The sequence below is a fragment of the Ictidomys tridecemlineatus genome, chromosome 8, assembly GCF_052094955.1.
Source record: "Ictidomys tridecemlineatus isolate mIctTri1 chromosome 8, mIctTri1.hap1, whole genome shotgun sequence".
In the NCBI taxonomy this organism is placed as follows: domain Eukaryota; kingdom Metazoa; phylum Chordata; class Mammalia; order Rodentia; family Sciuridae; genus Ictidomys; species Ictidomys tridecemlineatus.
The window spans coordinates 113,940,158-113,959,013 of record NC_135484.1 but is presented as its reverse complement, the minus strand read 5'-3'; the positions used below and the strand labels follow the sequence as shown (position 1 = coordinate 113,959,013).

The 18,856-nt window shown below is 52.4% G+C and overlaps 1 protein-coding gene across 1 annotated transcript; it reads left to right on the top strand.

Annotated features, from left to right (window-relative positions):
- Window positions 1-4,879: 4,879 nt before the first annotated feature.
- Pi16 (peptidase inhibitor 16) lies at window positions 4,880-18,856 on the top strand. The gene is made up of 7 exons (XM_005318748.4): window positions 4,880-6,128; window positions 10,224-10,445; window positions 13,308-13,417; window positions 13,736-13,824; window positions 14,510-15,214; window positions 15,390-15,507; window positions 18,542-18,856. Exons 1-6 carry the CDS (start codon window positions 5,670-5,672, stop codon window positions 15,488-15,490), a joined length of 1,686 nt encoding a protein of 561 aa, XP_005318805.2. The 5' UTR covers window positions 4,880-5,669; the 3' UTR covers window positions 15,491-15,507; window positions 18,542-18,856.

Below are 18,856 nucleotides of genomic sequence, written 5' to 3'. Positions count from 1 at the left end.
AGAGATCGTAACGGGTTTGAGGAAGAGAAGCAAGGAGACGATCATTCCAGAATGAGGGGGCGGCTGCTTTCCATGGAGAATGAAGGCACAGGGTCGTTGGCATGACCCGCACAGGGGCCTGCAAGGAGTCGGCCCAGCAGGGCGGGGGACAGCACAGTGAGGAGTAGGGTAGGAGAGAGAGTGGGGCCTGGGCTCAGGTGAGGGGCTGGGCTCAGGCGGAACAGGAGCAGGAGCCATTCTGGGTTCCTGGGAAGGAAGGATGTAATCCTGGCTGGATGGACTGATGGACTCCAGGAGAGGAGTGGGCGTGTGGAGGGGAAGAGACCAGGTGGGCAGGCAGCCAGGAGGCTTCCAAGTGACCCAGGCCTGTGGTCATAGCCCACCATGGTGTGCACTGGAAATGAAGAAATTAGGAAGACACATGGAGATATGTACAAGGATTACTTGAAAGCACCATTTGTAATAGCAAAATAAAAAAAGAAAAAAAATGGAAATAGCCAAATGTCCATCAGTAGGAAACTGGGTAAATAGATGACTATGTATTCATGTAATGGAATATTATACAGCAGGAAAAATGAGCAGTGTAGATCTACATACCCTGACAGCAACATATCTCAAAAAAGAACAAAGCCTTTAGAAGGATCTAGATTGTGCTCTTCAACGTGGTAGCCACTAGCCACATGGGACTTTTAAATCTCAATGAACTAAAATTAAAAATGTGATTCCTCAGTCATGCTAGCTAGCCACACTTCAAGTGCTTATAACCACATGAGGTTAGTGGCTACCGTACTGGCCCACTCTGATACAGAGCATGTCCACCACCACAGAGAGTTCTCTCAGACAGCTCTGGTGTTTCAAGACATGAAATGCAGGGTCACGTATTGCATATGACCCAGAATGTCTAGTGAAATAGAGATCACAGTAGAGATCACGCAGACGACAAACCAGAGACTCAGATGGTGGCTACCTCTGCCAGGGGGAGTGTGTTCAGGACCAGAGAAGGAGTGCTGGGCCCTAAGCTGAGTGTGGGCACGTGGGTGCTCATATTACCTGTGCTTTGTAAAATCATCTATACTGTTATATGCCTGCATATAAGGCACATGTATATATATAAGGCATAGGGACACTGTGAGGGACTGAGCCTGGGCAGGCGGACATCATACTGGCTTGAGTCTCTTACCTGGGAGATTGGCAGGGGTCTGTGTGGAGACACCTGACCCTTCCTTATGCTGACATTGGACAACTCCCTTGTCATGGTCACTACACAGGACATACTCTTCTCTGGTCCCCAGTGCCATGGTTACCTGACCCAGCCAGCTATGATGAAAGGTCAGGCTCAGATGCCTGTGCAGGCTGGGCCCCTGCCAGACACACACACCTCCCCATGTCCCCCCTGCTAGCCCAGCCACAGCCCCGCCATCACTGCCACACGCCCTCCCCACAGGCTCCCACACCAGCTCCAGAACCAAGCCCAGCCTCTCACTCTCTAGAAAAGGGTAGTTTATCACTTTGTCCCATTACAGTCCTATGAGGCCTGGGACAGCTGTACTCAATCAGGAATTTGCGCCACACAGGAGGCCAGCAGCCCAGGAGTCCCTGGAGGTCTGGGCCGGGTGCCCAGCCCTGTGGAGGCCAAGGAGCTGCTTGCTGAAGGCTGTGGGCACGGGCTGAGTTTGGCCTGCCAAGAGCCAGGGCTAGTTAGGACTCGGGACAGCTGGGCAGCCAGCTCTCCTCTTTAGGCCAGAGCCCACCCCACACCCCTCCTCCAGGAGCCCAGCCCTAGAGTCATTTTTAGAGTAGATGGATCTGCTGGTTCTCAGTTTCTGACACCCTCTCTAAACACAAATGAGTTCAAATGCTATTTGTTTCTAAGCCATCACCCTCAAGAATGGCACAGAGCTGGGGGATATGCCAGTACCTTCTACTCCAGACACCATGTGTTCAAGATAAAAGTCATTAAGGGCAGGGGGTCACTGAGGTAGGCCATCAGCACGGAAACCGAAATACTTAATATAGCTGAGATTTCTCTCATGTCATATCAAGCCCCAATTTTTAATCATAGGTTCAACTCTGTCCAGTCGCTCAAAGAATTTCTAAATGCTCACACTTTCTGCACCTGTCACACTGAGGCAGTGAGGAGAACCTGTCAGAACAGCACCAGGCCATGGGCCACATTTTTTAGTTGCATCTGCTCAAAGACTAGAGGCAAATGCTAGATGTGGAATAATTATTTTCCTCTCTGGCTTAATTTTTCTGTGACAGAGTTATACTGTTCAAAATGAAAGCTGGTTTAGGGCTGGGGACCTAGCTCAGTGGTAGAGTGCTTGCCTCGCATGCACAAGGCCCTGGGTTCCATCCCCAGTGCAACAAAAAAAAAAAAATGAAATCTGACTTAAAATAGAAATAATCACTCAGAAGAAGATACATTTTCCCCCAAGTTCAGGTTTATGGATAAGGCACAGCTGATACAAATCAAAGCCATCTTCCACCTGCCTGGTTCTGTCCCCTGCCTTTCATCCCATTGTTCCCAGCTCCTGCTCCCATTAATCTTCCGCTTTCCCTAGTGGCAGGTCCTGGACTCTGGTCTCCCTGCTGTCACCGTTCCAGACTCCCAGGAAATCACCTGACCTCAGACGTCAGTTTCCTTGTGCAGGTTGGTGATGAGATCTGCCTCAGAGGACTGTCACAGAAGTGAGGTCACCAAGAGGGGAAAGCTCTGCAAGTCACCGAGGAATAGGCCCTGAAGAGTGAGCCCAGGCCACTTGCCCTCGGTCCCCCAGCCTCTGGCCAGCTCGGGTCAGCCTCCTGGGCTTCCTGGCCCTTTTGGCCTCTTCTCAGGTAAACCAGTCTCCTCCTCCACCTGCTGTCAAACAAGCCTTTTCCAGGAGGCCTCTCCAGTGTGTCCCCACGGTGCACACACAGGTGCTTCTGTCCCTCAGAGCCATGGTGGCCCCTCCCAGGGGAAACCCCGCCCAGGCTGCTGGATTTTGTCCCTCCTGACAGCCAGTGGCGGACACGTTCCTACCCTCAGTCTCAATAAGCTTGTCTGCTCGAGGTACCGCATGTAGGGAAATCAAAAGGTTTGTTCTTTCGTGTCTGGCTTATGTCATCTAGCATGTCTTCAAGATTCATCCACCGTGTCCTGGGCCAGAACGTCCTTTCTATCTACCTATTTATTTGTTTGTTTGTTTATTGGTTCTGGGGATTGAACCCAGGGGTGCTAAACCACTAAGCCACATCCCAGCCCTTTCTGTATTTTCTTTAGAGACAGGGCCTCACTAAGCTGCTGAGGCTGGCTTTGAACTTGTGATCCTCTTGCCTGATCGAGCGCGATACCACTTGAGCCACATCCCCAGCCCTCAAAAATAAAGTTTTAATAAAAGGTTGGGAATGTAGCTCAATGGTAGAGTCCCTGGGTTCAATCTCCAGTACCCCCACATACAGAGAGACCTCTAAGACATCGTACAAATTCTGTTTGAACCCCTGCTTTCAGTTATTTTGACTACATCCCTAGAAGTGGAGTTTCTGAGTCATATAGTACTACTGTTTTTACTTTTTTTGCCAACACTTTCTATTTTCTGGGTTTTTGTTTTAAAAATATCCATCCTGATGGATGTGGTGGGGTATCTCACTGTGATTTTTATTTGCATTTTTGTAGTGGTTGGTGATTTTTGAGCATCATTGTGTCTTGGGAAGTACTGGGGATCAAACCAAGGACATTGCATATGATAGTGCCCCCCTCACCTTTTCAATTTTCTTGGAGCAATTTCTAAATTGCTCCAGGGAAGCCTCAAACTTTCGATATTCCTGCCTCTGCCTCTGGGGGAGCTGGGATCACAGGCGAGCGGATAGCATCTTTCCCCATACTTACTGCTCACCTGTGTATCTTCAGGAAAATGTCTGTTCAAGTTCTCTGACCACTGTTTAATCAGGTTGCTTATTTTGGGTTGTTGATCTGCAGCAGTTCTTTATATATTCTAAATATTAATTCCTTATCAGATACATGATCAGCAATTACTTTCTCCCATTCCTTGGGTGGCCTTTCGCTCTGTTGATTGAGATACAAAATACACTTTTAGTGACACAGACAAGAAATCATGGCTTCACCCAGTGCCATGAAACCTGTTTTCTTTTTCTTCTTTTTCTCATCTCTCCTTCCGCTCCTTTCTCTTTTCTCCTCCTCCTCCCCCCCCCCCCCCGGCCCAGGGACTGAACCCAGGAGTGCTCTATCTTTGAGCTACATCCCAGCCCAAATTGTATTCTATTTTGTTGCTATTGTAAATGGAATTGTTTTCTTTTTCTTTTGGATCATTTATTATTAGTACATAGAAACATCTGATTTCTGTGTGTTGATTTTGAATCCTGCAATTTTGCTGAATTGATTACTGAGTTTTTGTTTCTTATGGAATCCAAAAAAAACCGTTTTTTTTTTTTTTTTTTTGTGTGTGTGTGTGTGTTTGTTGTGGTCCTGGAGATTGAACCCCATCCTGGTATGACAGTGGTTTGACACACCCTCCAGCACTGGACCCCACCCCACCCCACTTTTGTTCAAGACTGGGTCTTTAAATCACCCAGATTGATCTTTAACTGGTATCCTCCTGCTTCAGCCTCCTGCTTCAGCCTCCAGCGGAAGCTGGGATCACAGGCGTGTGCTACCATGCCAGGCCAAGGTTTATATGTGTGTGTGTGTTGTAGTTGGTCCCAATATCTTTATTTTATTTTTATGTGGTGCTGAGGATCGAACCCAAGGCCTTGCACATGCTAGGAGAGCACTCTACTGCTGAGCCACAACCCCAGCCCCAGGCCAACGTTTTTGTTGTAGTTTTTCTCTTTAACTGGAGGCCTGGGTAGGGACAGGTTTCCTTGAAATCTTCCAAGTTCCATGGGTAAGCTTTTTCTAGGTCCCCATTGACTAAGGGTACAGGCTTCACGGTCCCCACAGATTTTGGCAGTGCCGGTTCCAGCTCCCTGCCCTGCATGGCCACGACAGCACCCTGCTGGGTGGCTGCGCCAGTCTCCCTCTGGTGCCCTCCAAGCCCTCTCCGCAGAGCTCCCGCTGCACCAGCTCACGTGCCCTCTGCTTCTCTGCTGTCTCCTACTTTGGAAAGCAGACCCACTCTATCTTCTGACTATGTGACACCTGAGGAGTCCCAGCATCCGTTTCCAAATGCGCACCCCAGCATGAGCATTCACAGAAGACACCTGGGGCCAGACCCTGCCCATGCGAGAGGCCAGACGCCAGGACACAGCCAAAGTGGGAAACACCTCGGGCCCTTCTTCCACCACAAGGGTCCTGCCTCCCCTGGGCTGGGAGCCAGGCAAGGCCTCGCCATGCGGGGCGTTGTGGCCTTCCCTTCTAAAGGCTCACCATGCGCAGATACCACTCGAGCCACTGCGGGATATTACATCTCATTACTCCTTCCTCCCGCCCTGTGGGTAGGCACGATTATTGTCACTCAGTACTGCCAGAAACGCAGATGGCAAGGGGCAGGACTGGGATGCAGACTTAGGTTGGACCTTTTACCAAACATCTCATCTTCCTGTGTGCTTCCAAAGCCACCGTGGCTTCCCTGTCTCACCGGATCCATCCTCTGGTGGTAGGTCTGGGTGGTTTCTCTCCTTAGCACCCAGTGGGTGGGGCCCGGGGGCGACCAGCCACATCTCTGCAGATGTTTTGCCCCTTGAGACTCCGTCCACAGCCCGGGAGGGACTGCAGAACTCACACAGCCCTTGGCCTGCGCCCCTGTTACCAGAGAAAGGAGGCTTTGCCAAGGACTCAGGGGGAGTGGACTCGGCTCTGTTTGGGACCCAGCCCTCCCCGAGACATTGTAGAGCCGACAGGGCCTCCAGACACAAGCCCTGCTGCCCCACCCCAGCCAGGGTGGTGCTTGTGTGGGAAGGACTTTAAATCCAGCGGCCAGACCCCTGGACGGGAGAGGCAGGGAGTGCAGGCCACCATGCACAGCTCCTGCAGTCTCCGGGCGCTGCTGCTGCTGCCACCACTGCTGCTGATGGCCACCCCAGACCCCGCCAGAGCCCTCACGAAGGATGAGCAGCGTGCCATGGTGGAGCTGCACAACCTCTACCGCGCCCAGGTGTTCCCGCCAGCCTCTGACATGCGACGGATGGTGAGTGCGGCTGGGGGAGCGGTGCCAGGCAAGGCCTACCGCCCACCACTCCTCCCCACTTCCACCCTCCCATGCTGAAGCTGGCTGTCTCCAGAGACTCGCCTCTGGGGCCAGTGACAGCATCCTGACATTGTTCACCTCACAGGTTCCCATGAGCGGCCCCATAATACAGATGAGGAAACTGAGGTTCAGAGGGACATGCTTGGGCTCCTGCAGCTGAGAGAGCCAGACCTGGAAGCCCTGGCTTCCCACTCCAGTGACCCCTCCCAGCACTTCCAAAAATGCATGTGCCTCTGTAAGGGGTCACCTTTGTGACAAGAGTCTTTTAGAAGTCCCTCAAGATGATGCGGAAAGGAAGGGCAGCTGATAGGTCTGCACTTGGGGCAGGAGGGAGGTACTGAGGAGGCAGGTGGGAGCAGGAACCAGAAGCAGATGGAGCTCTGGACCCCACAGTCCAAATTCTGTCTCCATCACTAACAAGACCTATGATTTGGGCCAAGTCCTTTCAGCATCTGTCATTTTCTCATCTGTAAAATGGGGTCATAATCTCTCTCTCTCTCTCTCTCTCTCTCTCTCTCTCACACACACACACACACACACACACACACCACTGATTGAACCTCACAGATATAATTTTGTGGGCAGGGATGAAATCTCAAAAAAAAAAGTACATAAAACATAAATATACTATTTATGTACCAGTGAGAAACAGATGCAGAAAAGGCACATGCATGTGTGTAAGTGACAGAAACCGGATTCTTCCAGGCAGGCAGAGCCATTTGGTGGCAGGGTTAGGAGGGATGTCTGTGCTCAAGATTAGAGATGAGGTGAGGAAATCCACTCCCTTCCTGCCCTTTCCCATGGTCCTCTCCAGCCTCTCCCGGGGGCCTGGGAAGTGGGTGGGCAGTGTCCAGGAAGCCCTGGAGCTGGTCTGAGAGAGCAAGGTCACCCCTGGGGAGCAGAGCAGTGAGCCTGGGGGCCCAAGGCCTGAATTCTAACCTCAGCTCCGTCCCATCTGGGTTAGTAACTCTGGGTGCCCCTTTCCCTTCTGCTCCCTGATGGGAAGATGGGCCTGGCAACCCCCCCGCCCACCAACCCGTCCTGAGAGTCAGACAGGATGAGACGTGTGAAAGCTGTGGGAAGGGCTCTGCCTACATGCCCAATGCCCCATTCACAGCCCGTTGGCCTTGGCAGCCCGGAAATGCAGACGACAGAGAGCCCCGAATGATGGCCTCCACTCTGCCAACAGCCCCCTGATTGCGGCCTGGGACCTGTTGGGCCTCAGTGTCCCTGTCTGTGGATCCCCAATGCCCTCCAGTCTTGCAGGCCAAGGATGAGGGTCTACGCAGGCTGGGAGCAGTTCCCAGATAAGAGGTGCATCCTGGAGTATGGCCACATGCTGGGAAGCAGTGCCATACTGTCAGAGTGTCAGAGTGATGTGCTGCTGCCTCGTGGGAAGTGATAAGGTGGAGATGAGGCTGGGCCAGTGTCAGGATGCGTTTGTGACAGGACTCAGGCTCCGCCTCAGTAAAGGGTAAATGCAGAGCCCCTGGAGCCAGATGGCCTGGATTCAATTTTTGGCTTTCTCAATGATTAGCTGTACGACTTTGGCCAAGGTATTTATTTAACTCTTCTGTGTCTCAGTTTCCTCATCTGTGAGGTGGGAATAATAGAACAACTCCCTGCAGGGTAGTTATACAATTAAATGAGCAAGACGTGTAAAGCTCTAGGAACAGTGCCTGACACACAGCAGTGCTCAATGAGTGTGTGTGTGTGTGTGTGTGTGTGTGTGTGTGTGGTGCTGGGGATTGAACCCAGGGCCTCACACACGCCAGACAAGTGCTCGACCATGGAGCGACACCCCCTTCCCACACTGGAGAGAATGGATCCCGGGTGAGGCAGGTTTGACATTCACAGCTGCTCCCCTCTCCCTTAGCCTCCACTCTACTTGTCACCACTTTTACCTTCCAGAAGGTTCCATTGAACCCTACCTACTCCTACTCCCCACCCCCAGCCTTTTCTCTCTTTGACACAAACCAAGTTCAGTCTTCCATTTTTTCCACCCAGAGACTCCTAGGATAGCCCCCACCTCCTTCCCAGCCACTGGCCTCTGCTACAAGAATGAGAGCCCTAACACATGGCTCTGCCCCTTGTCCAAGACCTTCAGTGGCTCCCACTGGCTCCCGACTGCCTCCTCATTGAGAAAGCCCTGTGTGTTCTGGCCACTGCCTCTGTCTCCAGCCCCCTCTCCTGTTCACCCTTAGCCTTCAGTTACCTGAGCAGCTTGGCTTTCCTCAAGTCTGGGGAGGGCAAAGGCATGGAGTATGGATTGTCCCAAGGGAACTGGGAATGTCTCAGCTCTGTGCTTTGCACGAGCGCCTCTCCCCGGCTTCACCTGGCCAACACCTCATCTTTGAACACTTGGCTGGGTGTCCCCTTCTCCACCCTCAGCCTGGGCTAAATGGCCCTCTTTGGTGCCTGGTAGTGCTCACTGCTTATGGTATTTACCACATCCTGATCCGGCTGACTTTACAACCCTGTGAACTTGGGCTCCTTGGTGCTTGCTGTTGTCTAGGGCTGACACAGTGCCCAGGAGTATGGAATGAATGGAAGGACTAGGGAACTTGCTTCCAGTTGGTGACCAAGTGGCCAAGGTGGATGGAGCACCTCCACGGGCGCTCTGGATGACTGAGAAGCCTTCATACCCAAAGCAACGACTCTCTAGGACATCAAGTGTCTAATCAGAATGGACATTACTCCTGGACTCTGTAGGGAGGCTGCTTTAAGCAGAGCCACTTCTGCCATCAACAGTATGTGTTAAGCATGACTATGCACCAGGACTGTGTCAGACATGGGACACATGACTGCCCTACCCTGAGGGAGCCTTCAGTCTAGCCTGGAGCCTGCGGTCATCCTACATGGCATCCTGGTCCACCCCCCTCAACTCTTCCACCATTGCTGAATTTGAGAGAACTCAGGGACCAGTGATTTGGGGCAAAAATGCCCAGAGAGAGAAAGGGATTCATTGAGGTCCCAGCCCTAACCTTGTCCCAGCCTGGACCTTCCATCCCCACTCCAGCAGCTGCTCAGGAAGCCCTGAGTGGGTGGGGAGTGGGCGTGGCCACACAGCCCCCTCCCCTGGGGTCACCCGGCTCTTGCTGCTTTATGGGCTGTCTGGCTCTCAAAGCTGGCTGAGCCTGGAGGGTGGAGCAACAGTTGCCGCCAGGACATCCATTTCCAGGAGAGGCCAAGGACAAAGTTTAATGGGATCCAGACCTCCCTCCCCAGTCTTTGTCCTCCCACCCACACTCAGTCTGTCCTCCCAGCCAGAAGCAGAACCTCAGAGGCCCTCTATCCTAAAATTCCCCCTCCCAGCATCTCACCTGAGGCCCCCTGGAGAACACTGCCTCTGGGACCTGACAGCTGTGGGGTTACTAGGGCCAGAAGATAGGCCGCCGGGGCCTTCAGAGAGGGGCCTACTGCATTGTCAGACTTAATTTGCTTGGGGAAAGGCGTTGCCAGATGATAGTTGAGAGCACTTGGAGTAGCACCTGGGAGGGAAGCCTGGAGAGGGTAAAGGCATGGGGCTGGACAGTCCCAAGGGGAGTGGGGACAGAGGGAAGAGGAGGGCGAGACAAAATGGGCTGAATAAACACCCCAGCCTTGGCCATCTCACTGGACGCCTTGTGGGCTTCAGAGCAGTTTAAATGCCCTGAGAAGGGTATCACTGCCCGCCTTGTACATAGGAGATTAATAACTGTCCCAGACACCATATGGGTGACTCAATCTTTCCACTGCCTAGGAGAGTTCTCTCAAGTCACACAGGTGGTGAATGGTCCCAAGTTCGAGGAAATTTTCTGCCTGGGGTGGCCCCTCTCCCCTTCCCACAGAAGCCCACCAGGAGCAGAGACCTGCTACAGGTCATGACTCAGGGTCACCTCTCTAAGGCGAGTGGGTGGCTGGATGAGTCTGAAGCCCCCAGGACACCCTCAATCTTCTGCCCTGATCCCTGCAGGATCTGTGGGGGCCCTCACCTCCCTCTCCCACTTCCACTGTGCCCAAGGCGTCCTCACCTCCCTCCCACATGCCCTGCAGAGGTGGGACCCGGAGCTGGCGGCCTTCGCCAAGGCCTATGCACAGCAGTGCGTGTGGGGCCACAACAAGGAGCGCGGGCGGCGCGGAGAGAACCTGTTCGCCATCACGGACGAGGGCTTGGACGTGCCACTGGCCATGGAGGAGTGGCACCACGAGAGAGAGCACTACAACCTCAGCGCCGCCGCCTGCACCCCAGGCCAGATGTGCGGCCACTACACGCAGGTGCGAGGCGCGGCTGGCGGGGCGGGGCTCGGCTGGCGGGGCGGGGCCTTGAGGGTTGGGGCGGGGCCAAGTGAGAGAGGGCGGGGCGGGAGGGGTAGGACCACGGCGGGGGCGGCCACCTCTTCTCTCACCTGCCGGGAAGTCCTCTGAGCCTCTCCGCCTCCCCAAAGTGAGTCCGCTGCACTCTAACCCCTAGGTGCTCACTAAGACTCAACACTGCACAGCCAGTATGGGCTGTGGAGGCCTTTGACGAAGTCTGCTTCTCAAACTGTCCAAACCATCGTCATTTCACTCCTTAAAACCCACAAATTTTGTCGGGTTCAGTGTCTCCGGAGGTGGAGGCAGTAGGATCTCGAGCTGGAGGCCAGCCTCAGCAATTTAGCGAGGCCATAAGCAACTCAGCGAGACCCTGTCTCTAAATAAAGTTAAAAAAAGGGCTGGGGATGTGGCTCAGTGGTGAAGAACCCCGGGGTTCAATCCCTGATACCAAAACCAAACAAAAACATAAAACCATCTTTTGAAAACCCAGACCACCTTTTTTGGCCTAATACTGGCAAGACATAAGTTAGGTGTCACAGAGCCAATTTCATGGATGGTAGTTATTGTCATAGAAGAAATCTGGACTGGGCTTTGAGCAGTCCTGCCCTCTCCTGCTTTGACTAAAATATGCAGGGCCTTTTGCCCCCAGCAGCAAATGCCCCTTAACTTTGCTCTTTTCTCCCTCTCTCTCCTGATGTGAATCATGATGCTTAATTTGCTGAATCTAATCCACCTGAGACTGAAAGAGCAAATAGACAATCTTATTTAATTTTTGCTTTAATTAACCATGTACAAGAGCAAACTGTCTCTGTAAGTGACTCAGGAGGCTGAAGCAGGCGGATTGCAAGTTCCAGCCCAGCCTCAGCCACTTAGCAAGACCCTCACCAACTTAGTGAGACCGTGTCTCAAAGTAAAAAATAAAACGTTCTGGGGATGTGGCTCAGTGGTAAAGTGCCTCTGGGTTCAATCCCCAGTGCCAATAAATAAATAAGGCAAATTGTCACTGAAGGAAGATTTCGGGGGCCTTATGACACCATTCCCTGCCTCTTATAATAACCTGTTGCTCACTGCTGTGTTCTCACTGCATCTGAAAGTTTGGACTTACAGTTAAGAGGCATGTGTGTATACTGAGGGGTGGGCGGGGGTGGCGGTGTGGACCTTCGAGTTGAGTCCTTTTTTCTTTTCTCAGTGCTTATTTGTCAAATACAAATGACAACATGACAAAAATATTCAAAGAAAAGCAAACCAAACATCTTCCCACCACGTCCTCCAGTTCCATTTCTTTGTGCCTCTTTTAGGTGGTATTTTTAGTCTTGATCTTTAGGGAAGGAAATCCCAACAGCACCCACCCAGATCAGGAAGCTGTGAGGCCCCAGGACCCTCCCAACCCTCTTCCCTCCGGCCCTGCCACCTCTCTCCCTCTCCATGCACACACAAGCTCCCAGAGGGACTGTTGGCGGTGCCCAGCAGGATCGTGTATGCCCAGCTCCACCCCAGCTTTCTCTGGGCTGTGGGAACAGGCACTGTGTGTCATATCTGCATTGAAGATCTTCAGCTGATAAGCAGAAAGACTCCTAGGCAAACTCCTCCTAGAAATAGCAAGGGAAGGTTGGTGGTTCCACCCATGGCAGCACACAGAAGTCATTTGGGGAAAAAAAAATAAATCTTTTTTTTTTTTTTTGTGGTAATGGAGATTGAACCCAGGGCCTTGCACATGAGAAGCAAGCACTCTACCAGCGAAGCTATATCCCCAGCCCCTCAAGAATTTTATACTTAAGATGGAATGCATTCTAGCAGCTAGGAGACCCACACCTAGAAACAGGAAGAGCAGGTCCTTGCCTCTGTAGTTTGGGAAAAGTTCCACTTGCAGAGTAACTGCACCTGCGCCCCTCCTTGGACTTCTTGTGGTTGATGTCTAAGCATCTTTTATTTAAGATTCATTTCTTTGTATAAAATGCAAGGATCTTTAGGAATAATCCACAGGAAAAATTCAAGAAGATATATCAGAACTCTGGAACTGCAGGAAGATTTTTTTTTTTTTAAAGAGAGAATGTGTGTGTGTGCGCGTGAGAGAGAGAGAGAGAATTTTCAATATTTATTTTTTAGTTCTCGGCAGACACAACATCTTTGTTGGTATGTGGTGCTGAGGATCGAACCTGGGCCGCACGCATGCCAGGCCAGCGTGCTACCACTTGAGCCACATCCCCAGCCCCTGCAGGAAGATTTAAAGAGGGAAGGAGGCACACCTGTAACCCCAATGTCTCCAGAGGCTGAGGCCAGAGGATCACAGATTTGAGGCCAAACTCAGCAACTTAGTGAGACCCTGTCTCAAAAGAAAAAAAAAAAAAAAAGGCTAGGAATGTAACTCAGTGGTTAAGCACTCCTGCCTTCAATCCCCAGTACCTCCCCCCAACCTCCATGCATCAGGAAAAGAGGCCTGGGGAAATGATAGGTTTGGCAAGAACTCCCCCACCTCCACCTTCTTTGAATGTTCAAAAATATTCAAAGAAAAGGAAACCATATGCAGGGCCATTTGCCCCCGGCAGCAAATGCCCCTTAACTTTGCTCCTGAACCAGTGATGGGCTGGAGTGAGGGTACCGAAGCCTCCCCTCCAGCACCATCCTCACTTCTTGCAGGGGGAACGTGAAGGGACAGAGGCCTTATCAGGAGGGAATTCCGTGCTCGCAATGTCCCCCTGACTTCCACTTCTTGTTCAGAGTGGTCAGGGAATTGATGCCTGGTGTAGGCTGGTGCAGACAGACACCAGTAAGGGACCATCCTACCCAGTTCAGGGCTAAGCTGTCAGGTTGGCTGTCCTTCAGGTGGTTTGGGCCAAGACCGAGAGGATCGGCTGCGGTTCCCACTTCTGTGAGAAGCTCCAGGGAGTTGAGGAGACCAACATCCATCTACTGGTGTGCAACTACGAGCCCCCGTAAGTGCTGGGGAAGCCCCAGGGATGGGGGGAGGTGGGGAGGCGGGAGTGGGCAGAGTCAAGGAGATCTGAACTGGGTCGGGCCTGAGGAAGTGGGAAGGGTGTCAGTCTGGGGCTATATTCTCCAGGGAGCTGAGAGGGTACCAATGGGGTCGCCTCTTCTTGGCCAGAGAAGGCCACAGGGAGCCCGAGGTCACCCAGCGATTTATTAGTGGGGGCAGCAGGCCCAGGGGCACTTGTAGACCGAGTGTGTGAACGAGTGAAGGGACAGGGTGCGGGTACGAAGCCTCTCCCCAGCACCATCCTCGCCTCTTGCAGGGGGAACGTGAAGGGACAGAGGCCCTATCAGGAGGGAATTCCGTGCTCGCAATGTCCCCCTGACTACCGCTGCGAGAACTCTCTCTGTGGTGAGCTGGGGCGATCGCGCGGGGCGGGAGCGGGGAAGAGGTCCGCGCCGCTGGGCGGTCTGGACCGGTGTGGCAGGGAGGGGCGGGATGCGACCGCCAGGAACCCGGGGTGGTTCGCTTTGCCCTTTGCGCGTCCAGTTTGGTCCGGTCATGCCAAGTGACCAGATTCCAATCTTCCCACGGTCACTACGGAGGGTAGAGCAGAATCCCGTGGCTCTCCAGCACCGCGCGAGAGGTCAGCTGGTGAAGGCGGGAGAAAAGGGCCGGGGCCGCGCCAGTGGGCGTGGCGGAGGGACTGGGGGCGGGGCCTGCGGGGCGGCAGGTGCTTTAGGAACCCGCGCGCAGCTGGAGGACGTCCCTGAAAAGCCGCGAGGACGCAGGGAAACTGGAGAGAGGTGGATGAGGAGCAATTGTGCCAGTAACAAGAAGGGAGGGCCGGGCGCGGTGGCGCGGATGTGGCGCAGTGGCCAAGTGTCCCTGAGTTCAAACCCTGGTACCAAAAAAAAAAAAAAAGTAACATTTATCATCAGTGAGGGTCATCTCCGAGGGACATACCCGCTGGGGAGGTGTCCCGATCGGTGTCTGTGCGTCCTGGTAGCCGCGGTCGCCCCGCGTTGGTTGCGGTGGCGGAGGGAGGTGGGGTCCGGTTTGCGGCACTGACGCGCGGCCTTGGGTGTCTTATCAGAGCCCATCAGTGGCCCGGAAGAGGAGCAGGATTTGCCCTCCCTGGAAACTGCGGCCCCGTCCACTCGGGCCACGGAAGCCTCAGGCTCTAGGAAAGCCGGCGCTCCTTCCCCGGCGACAGAGGTCGCGCACTCCTGGGTGACCGAGGTCTCGGGCTCCCCGGCCACGCAGGCCCCGCCCACTGTGGAAACAAAGACCCCGTCCTCCTCAGCCACCAAGGAGCCCTCCGCGACGGCCACAGAGGCTCCGCCTTCCCTAACGAGTGAGGTCCCTTCTGCGTCGACAGCTCACGATCCGCTCTCCTCGGATGAAGGGCCGGTCACCGTCCCCAAATCGACCCATGTTTCTGTTCCAAAATACACGGGCGAAGTAGAAAGTGAGACAAGAGCACCCTCCATGAGCCCAGAGAAACCTCTTTACCCTGAGATGTCCCTGACAGGGACAAGGGAATCCCTACCCCATGCACGGGAAGAAGCTGAGGCAGAGGCTGAGGCTGAGGCAGAGGCTGAGGCAGAAGCCGAGCTGCTTCCTTCCAGTGAGACCTTGGTGTCAGATATTCCAGACCAGGCCAAACCAGATGAGTTGCAGGCCACCCTGGACCACACGGGACAGCCCTCCTCCAAGTCCCAGCCCAATGTCCCCAATGCTTCTGCTGCTGCTAATGCCAGGGGTGGGCGTACCCTGGCCCTGCAGTCATCCCTGCCAGGTAAGGGCAGTAGCCTCCTTCCTTCCCACCTGCCTCCAGCGGAGGTGGCCTGGGCTGGCAGGGCCTGCACCCGCAGCAGGCACTTCCTCCCTGGCCGTGGCTCCCTGCTGGGGGTGGGCTGGTGAGGCCGGTGGCAGCTCTCTCCAGCTGAGCCAAAGCCCCTTCCTTCCCACAGGTACAGAGAGCAGGGAGTGGAGGCTGAGCTCCGGTCACAAGTGGGGTCCTTCCCAGGGACTATTGCTGCTGCCTCCCCTGATGTTGGCTGGACTCTTCTGAAGGGGACAACATTCAAGGCAAGCCTGGGGGAAGGGAGGGGAACCCTGACCTCCTGCTCACTCAGGTTGTCTTTTTCCAAGTAAAAGGTCCCCATTTCCTGGGAAGGTCCTGCTCTGTGGCCCAAGTGCCTCCTCTGCACCCCAGGTTCTGACCAGATCCCAGGCCAGCTCTGATCCCTTCAGGAGGCCTCAACAGGACTAGCCCGACTGCCTCAGGAGGGAGTGCCTCCTCCTGGGGTGTGGGGGACACAGACTCCTGAGCAGTGTTCCAGTGGCCACGTGTACCCCGTATCCAGTTGTCTTGTGGCCGCAGGCTGCTCTCCTGGAGCCAGAGGATCTCAGGCTCCCAGGAGCCCCTTGACTCCTTCCAATCTCCTGGCCTCTTCCTCAAGCCATTTGAGTACAGGGCTGTCCCCAGACGTGACTCCTGCCTTCCCAGGTCGCTGCTCAACTGCCATCTTCCCACCCTGTTCCCAGCCCCTCAGCTTCCTGGCGAAGGCCCTTGGGGAGGGAAGGGCTGCCAGGCCTGTGCCTCATCCGGAGCATCCAGGCTGCACCATGCCGGCTGGCTGCCAGTTCAGGGACCAAGATGGCTGCACTCCAGCCAGGACCCCTCCTGCCCCAGCATGGATTCCTGCAGGGGGTGGGATTCTGGGCGCGGCCCTGTCCAGCAGGGCCGCCCTGCTCTGTTAGGCTGTGGCTTCGTGTGCCCATGCGGCTGGGGAGGCAGGAGCGGAGGCACAAGCCCTACCCAAGTAGGGTTCTCTGGATTGGGAGGCAGGGACCAGAGGAGGCCCCCTGACTCCTGAATAAAGCCTATTTGGGAGCACCCAGCGCCCCAGTGCTTATGACGGCTGAAGGCAAGGAGGGCGATGTGGGAGGCCCTGCCTAGGCTCTCCCCCACCAACCTGTGACCCTGGAGTCCCCCTTCACATCTTCTCCCCCCAGATACTCCATCTGTTCCCTTCCTGTAACTCCCCGCCACCCACATCACAGGCCACACAGGAAAGGGCAGGCCCGATCTGGTGACTCCCAATGGGGCCTCACTGGTTTGAGGCTCAGGGTCAGCAAGGTGTCTGACCTTTACAGAGGGTGCCGCTGCCCAGGCCCCCCTGGAACAGGTCAGGAGTGCACTGCAGGCAGGGCTTGGCCCTGGTGCTGGAGGAGCCCCCAGAATGGATTCTGGGGTCCCAGATGCTTTTCCAGGAAAACAGAGCAGGCTTTTCCAGAAGTGCTGTGGGCTAGGAAAACACAAGCAGGGGCAGCAGCAAATGGGTGACCAAGGGTGATGGGGAGCAGAGCAGGCCGAAGCAGGAGGGCAGGGATGGCAGGATGGCCTCATTTCAGGCCATCTGGCTACAGGCCAGGCTGCAGGCTTGGCCTGTAACCAGAGGTCCTGCCCCTCATTTTCTTTATATACATTTTTAGCTCTATTAATAACCCACATAACCTAAGATTTGCCACAATATTTTTAGTATATTCACAGGACTGTGTAACCATCACTTCTAGCAATTTTAGAAATTTTCATTATCCCCAAAGAAACACTATACCTGCTAGCAGTCACTCCCCATTTCTAGCCAAACCACTCCAGCTAAAGTAACCACTAATATACTATCTACATGAATTGACCCATTCTTGACATTACATATAATTTCCTGGTAAATCATATATAATTTGTGATTGCTTCTTTCACTTGTCTTCAAGCTCATCAATGTCACATGGATCAGAACTTCATTCTTTTTTATTGTCAAGTAATATTCCTTTCTATGGAATTTTTTCCCTCAGTGTTAAGGGTTGAACCCAGGGTCTTTTTTATTTTATTTTTTTTTTTTTAAGGCAACAGACTCTTTATTTAATGTGGTTTAAAATACATCAATAAAGTCCCTGGGCTGGGGATGTGGCTCAAGCGGTAGCGCGCTCGCCTGGCATGCGTGCGGCCCGGGTTCGATCCTCAGTACCACATACAAAGAAAGATGTTGTGTCCACCAATAACTAAAAAATAAATAAATATTTTTAAAAAATAAATAAAAAAAAAAATAAAGTCCCTGGATGTTGTGAATACCAAAAGGAGATTAACTCCCCCCTGCCCAAACCCAGGGTCTTGTGCATGCAAGGCAAATGCTCAACCACTGGGCTACATCCCCAGCCCTCTGGAATGCATTTTATTCGTCCATTCATAATTCATTCATTCAGGTGTCAGCTGGTAAACATTTCAGTTCTTTCCACTATTGAACTATGAGTAATGCCACATTAAGTATTCTTGTACCAGTTTTTTTAACATGAGTTTTCAATTTGCTTGGGTATATACATGGAATATCTGGGTCATTAGTTAACTTTAACTTTTGGAGAAACCCTGAACTGCTTTTACATTCTCACACCAAGCATGTGAGGGCCTCAGGACTTCTCGACATCCATGCAGACCCTTGTTCTTCTCTCCATCACAGGCACCCTAGCAGGTGAGAAGTAGTATCCCCTGGTGGTTTCAATTTGCACTTCCCTGATGACTATTTGTCTTGGGCTGTGTATTTGTCCTTTTCCTGAGTTGTAGGAGTTCTTTATACATTCAGTACAAGTCCTTTATCAGATTTGCAAACATTTCCTCCCATTCTGTGGCTTCTCATTCTTGATATTCTTTGAATATGAGTTTTAAATTTTGATGTCAAATCTACTTTTTCTTTTGTTGTTTGTGCTTAAGATGTCATCACCTAAGAAACCATTGCCTAATCCAAGGTCGTAGATATTTATACTTGTGCTTCCTTTTTAGTTTTAGTTCTTAAAATCTTTAATCAACCATTTTCGGTTTATTTTCCTATGAATCCAGCTTCATTCTTTTACATGTGAATATCCAGTTGTCCCAGCACCTTTTGTTGAAAAATTACTATTCTCTCATTAAATTGTCTCAACACCTTTGTCAAAAACCAATTGACCATAAATTTGTTTATTTCTGGGCTCTGAATTTTATTCTATGTGCCAGAGTTTAATTAAGCAGCTTTTGTATTAAAGTTTTGAAATCAGGACACTCAAGTTCTTGAACTTTGTTCTTCTTTTTCAGGATTGTTTTGGCTATTCTGGGCCCCTTGAATTTCCATATGAATTTTAGGATCAGCTTGTCAAATTTCTGCCAAGAAGTCAGCAGAGTTTTTGTTACAGACTGTGTAATCTGCCACGCTAAGTCAACCATGAACATGGGCTGTCTCTCCACTTAATGAGCCCTTCTTTAATTTCTTTCAACAATGTTTGTAGTTTTCAAAGTTTTGCATTTTTTTGTTAAACATTCCTAAGCATTTTATTATTTTTATGCTACTGTAAATGAAATTGTTTTTAGTTTGTTAGTTCTATGTATAAAAATAAATTTTTTCAAAATATT

Excerpts from the sequence above, each read along its gene's own strand:
- Pi16 (XM_005318748.4), top strand. The coding sequence starts at position 5,670 with ATGTTTTGCCCCTTGAGACTCCGTCCACAGCCCGGGAGGGACTGCAGA. Across the intron at positions 6,129-10,223 it reads CCTCTGACATGCGACGGATG|AGGTGGGACCCGGAGCTGGC; the intron begins GTGAGTGCGGCT and ends CATGCCCTGCAG. Across the intron at positions 10,446-13,307 it reads TGTGCGGCCACTACACGCAG|GTGGTTTGGGCCAAGACCGA; the intron begins GTGCGAGGCGCG and ends GCTGTCCTTCAG.